The sequence below is a fragment of the Mesitornis unicolor genome, unplaced genomic scaffold (assembly GCF_000695765.1).
Source record: "Mesitornis unicolor isolate BGI_N332 unplaced genomic scaffold, ASM69576v1 scaffold36935, whole genome shotgun sequence".
Taxonomy (NCBI): Eukaryota; Metazoa; Chordata; class Aves; order Mesitornithiformes; family Mesitornithidae; genus Mesitornis; species Mesitornis unicolor.
The window spans coordinates 4,787-14,223 of NW_010185456.1; the positions used below are offsets into that span (position 1 = coordinate 4,787).

At 39.9% G+C, this 9,437-nt stretch overlaps 1 protein-coding gene across 1 annotated transcript in view; it reads right to left on the minus strand.

Moving 5' to 3' along the window:
• The window catches only part of CANX (calnexin), a 10,296-nt gene extending 1,964 nt beyond the window's left edge, over nt 1-8,332 (minus strand). Inside the window, exons 1-11 of the mRNA XM_010184856.1 lie at nt 8,147-8,332; nt 7,611-7,684; nt 7,037-7,095; nt 6,552-6,693; nt 5,172-5,253; nt 3,543-3,735; nt 2,441-2,630; nt 1,589-1,702; nt 942-1,098; nt 415-630; nt 1-27 (exon numbers count right to left, since the gene is read on the minus strand). The exon at nt 1-27 is cut by the window's left edge and continues 117 nt beyond it. Of these exons, the coding sequence (XP_010183158.1) occupies nt 1-27; nt 415-630; nt 942-1,098; nt 1,589-1,702; nt 2,441-2,630; nt 3,543-3,735; nt 5,172-5,253; nt 6,552-6,693; nt 7,037-7,095; nt 7,611-7,684; nt 8,147-8,332 (1,440 nt within the window). The remainder of the gene's footprint in view (nt 28-414; nt 631-941; nt 1,099-1,588; nt 1,703-2,440; nt 2,631-3,542; nt 3,736-5,171; nt 5,254-6,551; nt 6,694-7,036; nt 7,096-7,610; nt 7,685-8,146) is intronic.
• Between the last annotated feature and the right edge of the window lie 1,105 nt (nt 8,333-9,437).

A 9,437-nucleotide genomic window follows, 5' to 3' on the forward strand; every position in this document is an offset into this window, starting at 1 on the left:
TGCCATCATCTGGCCCACGACACCAGGCTACAAGATAAAAAAAAACACCTCAAATTTCATCCTATACAGAAAGCTGAAGTTTAAGCTACAGAACTCTCATATAGGCTTTTTGCAGGTTTGAACACTGTATTTCTTATCTTAAAAAAAAAAAACGTTAAAAGCTAACGTGCAGAAGTGTTTTTTCCATAGTTTAGAAATTAAGAATTAGGCTAAGCCTAACAGTCCAATTGTCAGAGCAAAAGCTACTTACAGCAACTATTATCACATTATAATTAGGAACTGATGTTCCAATCTGGTTTAGCATAACCCTTAGCCTTGGTATATATAGGCATGTATTAAAGACTCTGTGAGGGAACAGCAGCAACGCCTCTACTGTTCGAGTCAGAAGCACACAATCAAACCTCTATTTCTCACCTCTGCAGCACCATCTGCTGCCTTTTTCAGTCCCCATCCATCATTGGCCCAATCATCCGCCACAGCTCTTTCAGTACAGATGATAAAGTTGTCAAAAAAGATATCAGAAGTCATTGACCATAACTCAAGTCCCACAGCACTGAAGGGAGTCATCTTGAAAGGTTCCAAGTCTTCAAAGAAATCTGGGTTTGGGATCTTCCTAGGTTTCCATATACCCTAGGAAAGACAAGAAATATTCAGTCTCACCTGCTATAATACAATTTTTAGTTTTCAGCCCATTTTGAACAGAAAGACCAATCTGTTGCACTTAATTAGTGTCTATGGGTGCAACTCATCAGGTTTTGGGAATCAATTTTCATCTGTGCTACAAAGTGGTGAAGCTAAGTAAGAAAGCACTTGGAATCTGTCCACTTGAAACACATTACAATCATGGCAGTATTTGTATTCTCAATGACACCTGCCGAACCTAAATCTGCTTTAAGATAAATGCTGCATTGGCCAGGGTTTTAAGCAATTAAAATACCAACCTGATAGTTCACATTATCAATCATAGGGGGCTTCCATTTGCCTTTGTAGTTTGGATTGTCAATCATTGGTCGCTGCCAGGTACCACAGCCAGGGGCTGTCTCACATTTAGGATTTGCAACCTGAGGTGCCTCCCATTCACCATCCATATCCTCGTCCCTGAAAAGGAAAATTCAGGTTTAAAGTGCACCCCTTGCTTTTATGCGGAGTAAGACTTAAACAATGTCTGATTTCTGGGAAAATTAGAATTCCTACCATAAAATGAAACTTTGTGTAGCATAGGTCCATAAAGAGAGATGCCACAGAAGGAACAAGGATTTCAAGAAGTAGCTTGGAAGCACAGAAGCTCAACAAAAGCCAGTTCCTGAGCACAGCCACCCCCTGCTGCCCCTTCCAAGTATGGTACAACTGCAAGATGACCATCCCTGCCCTGTTAGCTTACAATCACAGAAGGGTTGAAAAAGCACACAGGTCAACACAGGAAGACAAGACTCCTCAGACCAACTCTGCCTTCTATTTTTGAAGCAAGATAGCCCAAACTGGTGACGGAGTTAACAAGCAACAATGAACTAGCTAGTATTACAGTTGTAAGAGCCAGTACCAAAGCCATGAAGTATTTGCTGTCATTTGCAACAGGCAGTAAACGTACCAATCTTCAGGCTTCTCAGCATCCGGGTCTGCTACATATTCTGGCTCATCATCCAGCCAGCCCTCTGGTTTCACAGCGTTTTCATCAGCTATCTTTGCAGGAGCATCCTCATCCCTTGAGAATATAATATTATGTATTAACACACACAACACAAGTTCTTAATGCCAAGGCATGATTCTCCAGACTCTGAACAAGGCCACTGATAAAGACAGCCAGTCAGCTTCACTTCTGATAGGGTAAGTGTTAACACCATGATTTCAGAATGGAATTACATTGCAATCTCTTTATCTATACATGTGCCTCATAGCACAGTCATGGTGCCAACTGTAAGGTAATACTTTTTTTTTTTAAAGCCAACTGAGAAAGGGCATATTACAGCAAATCCCCTATCTTAGTGGTCATTGCAAACACATTTGAGCTTGAAATTGAGTCTGTGGTTTGCAAAGCATTGGTTTAAAGACAAAAACCCAGTATCGGTTTCTTATTTACAGTATTTCAGATACTTTGGTCACTTTAATTATGCATTACACAAACAGATACAAATATCTTATGATTATACGTCCTGTAGCACATCTTTTATCTCATCAAGGATGAAAGCATCAGCTAGCATAGCTGTTTCAGTAAAACCTTCACCTGTGGCCAGCACAGTAACAGTGTGATTAAACAGCAATTCTCACAAGACATGGATCCTTGTCTGCCTTTGTCTACCGAACTGCTGCTCAGATGCCTAAACTGACTGTACTTTGATTACACAAAGGTGGGACTCAAAGCTGTAAGTCATTTAAGACTTTTTTATCAGGACCAAATTATCAGGCCAAGGCCTCCCTCAATTCCACCCCTCCAACAGCTTACCAGTCATCTGGTTTAACAGCATCTGGGTCTGGGATTTTCGGTCTCTCATCCCAGTCCTCAGGCTTCTGGTCATTCGGGTCCTCAATCTCTCGGGGTGGGTTCACAGGAGGAGACATATCATTTAGCAGATTCCCACTGTTGACAACCGTTTGATCGACCAGTATTTCAAAACTATTATCAGGATTCAAGACTGTAAGGAAAAAAGTTGATGTAGCCCTTACACAGACGATACAAAGCACGCATCATAAAGCATCATTCAGCATCATTCATCCTCACTGTACAACTAAAACTTCAGCAATCCAAGCTACCCAGCAACTGTTTTAAAGAATTAAGAACCTCTCCTTATGCCAAAGTATAACTAATGATGATATACCTCATCTCACCTTGTGAGAAACAGGACTCATTGCAGTAGTCCTACTTTGAATATGCTGAAAGCACAAAGATGTTTGTAGAGTTATTTACCAGTTACCACAGCAAGTTGACTTTGGTACTGCTTTAGCAGTAAGAATGTGTGTATTTGAATTCTACTCACAAATAAGACTCCCTGCTACTGACTCACAGGATTTTAACTTCACTCTTTTATTCATTACTGCTTCTGTAGTAGGTAAAGAGAGAGAGATCCTCCTGAGTACTCTCTGGAAGATTTTAGTCATAGCTATACCAGACCAGACACTACTTCAAGAACCACCGAGTTTGTCTGGTACTACGAAAACAGCAAGAAAAAAAATATTATCCCTATAAACCTAAAGCCTAGTATACCCCAAATTACTAGGAGGCAGCATTCAAGCAGTTTATAAAGGTTGATAATTATTTTGGATATACTGAGCATATCAAGTTACTCATGACTGCTCTGAAATTCAGTTCTCCTTAAACTATTAAGTTCAAGGTCTCATGACCTTTCTTATATGAATCTTATTTCTTGCAAGCTAAAAATAAGCCTTTGTATAACAAGACCAGGTTTTGCATTCAGAGCTTTCAAGTGCTTTTCAGTTGTAGGGACGTTAACAAATAGTTGTTTGCGTGGCTCATTTTATGAGCTCTTGATTTAGGAAACAGTGGTATTAACCCAGTAATTAACATGCATACTTAACAGTCACCGTACCCAGAGTATAAAGATGCGTCTTCTTATCAGTAAAGTAAGTCTTCAGGTCTGCATCTGGACGCTTCGCATGCTTCTCCTCATATTTGCCAGTCTTTGGGTTTTTGTGCCGGAAGATGAAGTGTAATTTATAGTCCTCTCCACATTTGTCAGGGCCAAACATGATTGTATATGGAGTTTTGTCATGGAACTGATCCTTTAGAAATAATGCAAAACTTCATTCCATTATTCTGAAATACAACTGAAGTCACTGCTTGGCATAAAAACTCCCTATTCATTCAAAATTATTCTGCAACTTGGATATGAAGCAAGTGAAGTACCCACACTGAAGCCTGCATGGGGGATACAAGGATCTAGAAAAAACACCCAAATTATCCAAAGTACTTGATTTTGCACCTTTGGTCTCAACTTTCCAAATGGAAAACAACAGCTATTCAAGTGTTACCAAAAAGATTAGTGTGACAAACACAATGTTTAAGTAGATCTCTACATTGCAATAAAGGATTTTAAAGCTCCCAATACAGTTACTGGTAGAAATGAACGACTAGCTAGTCCAGCAAGTTTCTTTGACACAAAGTGATAAGTAGCATTAAAACTGAGGCCAAGTTGTATTTAGTTTACACACTTATAAACGGGTGTACTGACTCAATCTGAGAGCTATCTGGATATAATAATCTCACCACTGAGCGCTCAAGCATGTCTATTTGTTCTTGCTAATGTTATCTTAAAATTCAATGCACGTATGAAACTAGTTAGCCGAGTAGTCTTTTGAGTGTCTTTTTTTAATACTTTGGATTCCGTATTAATAATACAACTCCAATGAGACTGCAGAAGGAAAGGAGAAGGATGAGTAATAGATCATAAAAGGTACTTTCTATCAAGTCTAGGAGGATGGCTAACAAAAACCCATAAGCTACAAAAGCTCATGCAAGGTGATCCAGCTGTTAGGCTTTGTCTGAACAGGCTAAACCACTTTAGGCAAGTATATGGTCGAGAGAAAATTCTTCTTAATCCTTAGGAGTTGTAGCATGGTCTCTTCCATTGACTGCACTTTTAAGACAATGCATTCAAGGGCTATTTGTGAAGCACGTAGTTCTATACAGCTCGTGTGTGCAGCTGAACATACAAGGCTGTATCCAGTACAATCTCTCAAGACTTTTTTTTAAACATACCCAGTAACTCACAAGTGGGTTCACATGTGAAAAGCAAGGCAATAAATTCAAGGTATATTTTTAGTTATTTGCATCAGTGTTTTAGAAGATGAAACATGGAATCTTCCTTCTGCACAACAGCTTTCCAAGAAGGTTTCTCCTTATATACTGGCTACTCTCACTAACAGAGCTCCTCTTTGGTCCTAGAACCTAGGGAAATCTGAGGTACTGCAGACTTTAACAAAAAGGTCTAGAACTGCTCAGCTACTAGGGAACTCCAGAGTTTTCACTCAGGAGACTGGAAGATTTCAGTACTTATCCTCTGCAACTGAAAATAGTGGGAAACTCCTGCATGCTAAATACTTTGGTGATCAGACCCTACATATGCCCCACTGCCCTTACTGAAGGGGTTTCTTCAGGAAGAAGCAAAATGAAAAAGCTTTCTTTCATGGCTAATACTCAGAGCAGCAGCATTACTCACCAGGTTCAATTCAGGGGTTTTTGAAAGCAATTTCACATAGGCCCCACCACACTCTATTCCATTTTGGAAGTTTACTTCATACCTAATTTTAGTTTTGGACAAGGAAGGGGAAAATATGTTACACATGAGGAAAAATTACTTCTGTAACACAGCTACAATTTTCAAGTACAAATTAACAGTAAGACTGTTCTGTTTCTGTTTGCTTTAGATCACATGTCCAGTAAATATTAAAAATATATGCTGCACTCTAAGGACTAAGCAAATATTCATAAGGGCCTGAGAAACAAGAAAAATTGAGAAGACTTAATCTAACAGAAAAGATTAAAGGAACTGAGTGCTGGTCTAGAGAATTATGAACTAGAAGTAGAGAGAAGAAAGAAAAAGCTTTCCAATATGTAAGACACTGCAACAGAGATTAAGGCAAACCAATTATTTTCTCCACAACTACTATGGTAGACAGACAACTCAATTTGCAAGGCTACCAAAGCGACAACAATTGGATCCTAGGAGAAGGCCCTTCAGGGTTATAAGCATACAACAGTATATTCAGGGATGTCAAGGAGTCTGAAAAAGGCAAAACATCTCTGTCAGAAACAGGCTAAGTATGCTTGATCCTCTCCCAAGGCCAGCAGCTGGAGTGGATGACCACTGAGATTTATTTTTAGCCTTGTATTTTGAGCCAAAACTAAACAGTCATGGAAAGCAAAGTGACCAATTAATTATCCTGGGCAAATATGAGTTTGCTTACTCTTTGCTTAAAACTAATAAAGTAGTTAATAATCCACAATCCAACTGTTTTCACTGAATTATTCCCACCCTCATCACCCAGACTTGCTACTCTAACATACATGCAAGTAGATTTATTTTTTTTACATCAGTCATGGCCACACAGAGCTAGGCAAGCTGTTCATCCTCCATGACAGAAGAAGTAAGACAAAGGAAAGAGCAAATGAGTGTATCTTTACCGCTCTGTCCACACCACCTTGGAAACGGGGCAGTTTACTGCATAAGGAAGTGCACTGACCTACATACAGACCAGCTTCTGTCTAGAAGAACGAGGACTTTGACAATTCGCAGTACAAGTCAGTTGCCTGACCTTGTTACTACAATTAAACCAAGTGAACTGAACTCCTGAGATAGGTTACCAAGTCTAGTTTTCATTAACGTCTTTACTTTTCAGGCCTCACAGGGAACTGGCTGTTCCTAACTTCCCACTTTGGGAATCCAGGTTGCTATTCACTTTCTTAAACAGTTAAGAGCAGGTTACAGCATCTTGTGTCATCTAGAACCCCAGTCAACAAAAGCTCGGTTATGGAATTAACCTCAGCCTGCTATTGTGTCACCCTTGAAATAACAAAACACTAAGTTATCCTTACTTACTGTATAATAAGGGGTTTGGTATCAAACACAAAAGGCTTTGAAAGTTTGGATGAAATTGCATGATGCTTGGCTCTGGTTACCAATACAAGTCCTTTGTCTCCTGGAAGCTTAGTGTCCTTCATGTCTTGGACTTCCCATTTACCTGGAGATAAATTAACCAAAATGTTATCAAAAGTTGTTTGAGACAGTCTTTGTTTAGCCCAATTTTGAACAAGATAGTCAATTCTGCAGTAACACCCTACAGGGTACCTTATCAAGTTATTAGCATAACATCTTCACTAAAAATTTTAAAACCTCCAAGAGGATAGTTTGTCTGAATCAGAACTACACTTTATATTCTTAGTCAGGTATATAAACACTCTTCCCATTTTCTCCAGCAAATAAAATTTTAACTGGTAAACAGAAAACAAAGACTTGCATCTCTTCCACAGATATGACAAAAGACATCAGAAACATCTATCACCCAAAACCTGGGTTGGACTCACCATCATATTTGGCAATCTCATCATCCGTATCATCTTTTTTGGCTCTGGAAAGGATCCATCTAGAAGACAGACACCCACAGGTTGGAAAACCATACTTCCCTCCTCTGCCCCCATAAAAATCCTGTCCTTAAGATAAGGGAGCCCCTGTTGTCCTATGACTACACTCCAGTGTCTTGATCCCCTGACAAGTTCTATCCCCAAGCCTGCAAAGTTTTCTGCATTTGTCACTTACTACTCCACCCTCAAAGTAGGATCATGGCCCCAGAACCTTGTAAAAAAAAATAAAAATAAAAGTAGCATGCCACCATCCCCCACATTACCTGAGAAAAGAAGTCAGATAAGGACTAAAATATTACACATGTATGGCTCGCCTCCCCTTTGTCACTACAACTTAAGGAAATATCAGTTTAGCTTGCACTTCAACAGCCAGCCTCACACAGTCACTGCTGTAACCCTTGCCAACCACCACCCTTTGATTCAATTTTGAGTAACAGGCTCTAGAAAAGGTTTCGCCGCCTTTCACTAAAATTGTTAATTATTTGCTATACTGAATCATCCTTCAGATTATACTTACCCATCCAGAGTTCCTTTATCAAAGGACTCTGCAAAATACACCTCACCAGTTGGGACTGGGGGCCTGTAGGTAACCTGTTGGAGAAGAGAGGCATTAATGTATCTTTCAAGCCACATTCTCTGCTCTACAGAAATACAGGCATATACAGCTCCTACTCCCTCTCTACACTCAAGTAGAGCTTATCTTGAATACCTTTGCAGCATAAATACAGAAGTTATGTAAATACTGCTGCTTGGGCCAAGCCATCATGCTCCCGTCTGCAACTAAAACTAAAGTATATCTCTAGCTGGAAACATAAGCATTAACTCCTGATAATCAAAACACAGATTTCAAGGGTGAATCTACGTCTTCAGGAAGAACATGGGGTACATGAGAATAGGAACAAAGTAGCAAGTTTAAATCCAAGCCCTACTTCTAGATAATATCTTTAATAACATCACAACATATTAAATATTAGCAAAGACAACTCTGATCGGGCTCACATTAACCACAACACAAGCAGTAAATGAGTTTTAAAAAGAAGCTCCATGGCAAACCTTTGGAGTTGGAGGAGGAGCACTCATTTCAGACTTTGACTCTTCTACTTCCTCAATGCCATCGTCCAAGTCATCCTCGATATCAACTACATCATCACCATCATTATCATCATCCATATCATGTGCCTGGACAGCAAGAGTCCCGAGAGCTAGCAGGGTCACATACAGTAGCCATTTCAGCTCCATGATCTAAATAAATAAGACAAGGTAAAGAGGTCAAGCCAGCACTGCATGCAGAGCAAAGCACCACTTCTCAGTACAGAGACAATGGGTGAAGTGCCCAGTCACACCACTGAAAGACAAGTGCACACAACTTTTCAGATCCATTATTCACTGTATCTGGCTGGTTGAGATAGCTCGAAAGGCTGAAAAGAAATACAACATAAAGCTGAAGTATTTAATACAAACCAGACATTAACTGAGTGGAGGGCAATGTGTGAGAGTGCAGCAGATCATGCTGCAGAAGTGGTGTAATTTTGCTCTTACGCTGCCACAGTTCGTGAGTACAACAGCAGCCACATGCACCACACCACAGCCTATGTGACTGCAAAAGCCTGAGCAGAAAACCTATTTCTTGCTTATGAAGAACTAAGCGCGTCATGCAGGAACTGACATTTCCATTCAGTTCAGGAACTGGTATAACTAGCTAGCTGTAACAAGCAGAGAGCAATCTATGGAGCAACCAACCCTCTATCTTGCGTTCAGTATTTTTATCTGTTCACTGGCATTTTCATTCACCAGTCCCCCAGCTTTTATACCTGAATTACTGCCAACAGTCACTGATACTACTGGCAGATGCCTCTAAGCAGTCAGATACTGAGGCAGAGTCGGAAAGAAAATTTCTTACTGTTTAACACTGGATTTGATTTCCCTCTTTCAACCCCTAACTTAACAGAGTGGCCAAAGAAGAAGAAAATCTGTAACAGTGGCTTTACAGAATTAAAATATCACTCTTCACCTAATTTATAAGGTACTCAGTGCATTGTCACACCTAAAACATGACAAATCTTGGCAAGCTGTAGCTCTAAAGATCTTCTGGGTAAAATGGGTTTCAATTTTACTTTCTGGCTAAAAAAAAAAATCACTGCACCTTTAGGTTGATACAGAAGACAACACTCCTTGTACGCCGCTCAGTTTTGCCTGCTGAAAAAAACCCCACAAAAACAATCTGTGCCTTGCTCACCTTTGCTCCTCTGAATCACATTCCAAATTTTCCTCCCAAAACCAGGGTTGTAACTGAGACTAATGCTTTTTTTGAAAGCAAGTATGAAACCAAACATCCCCTCTTTCC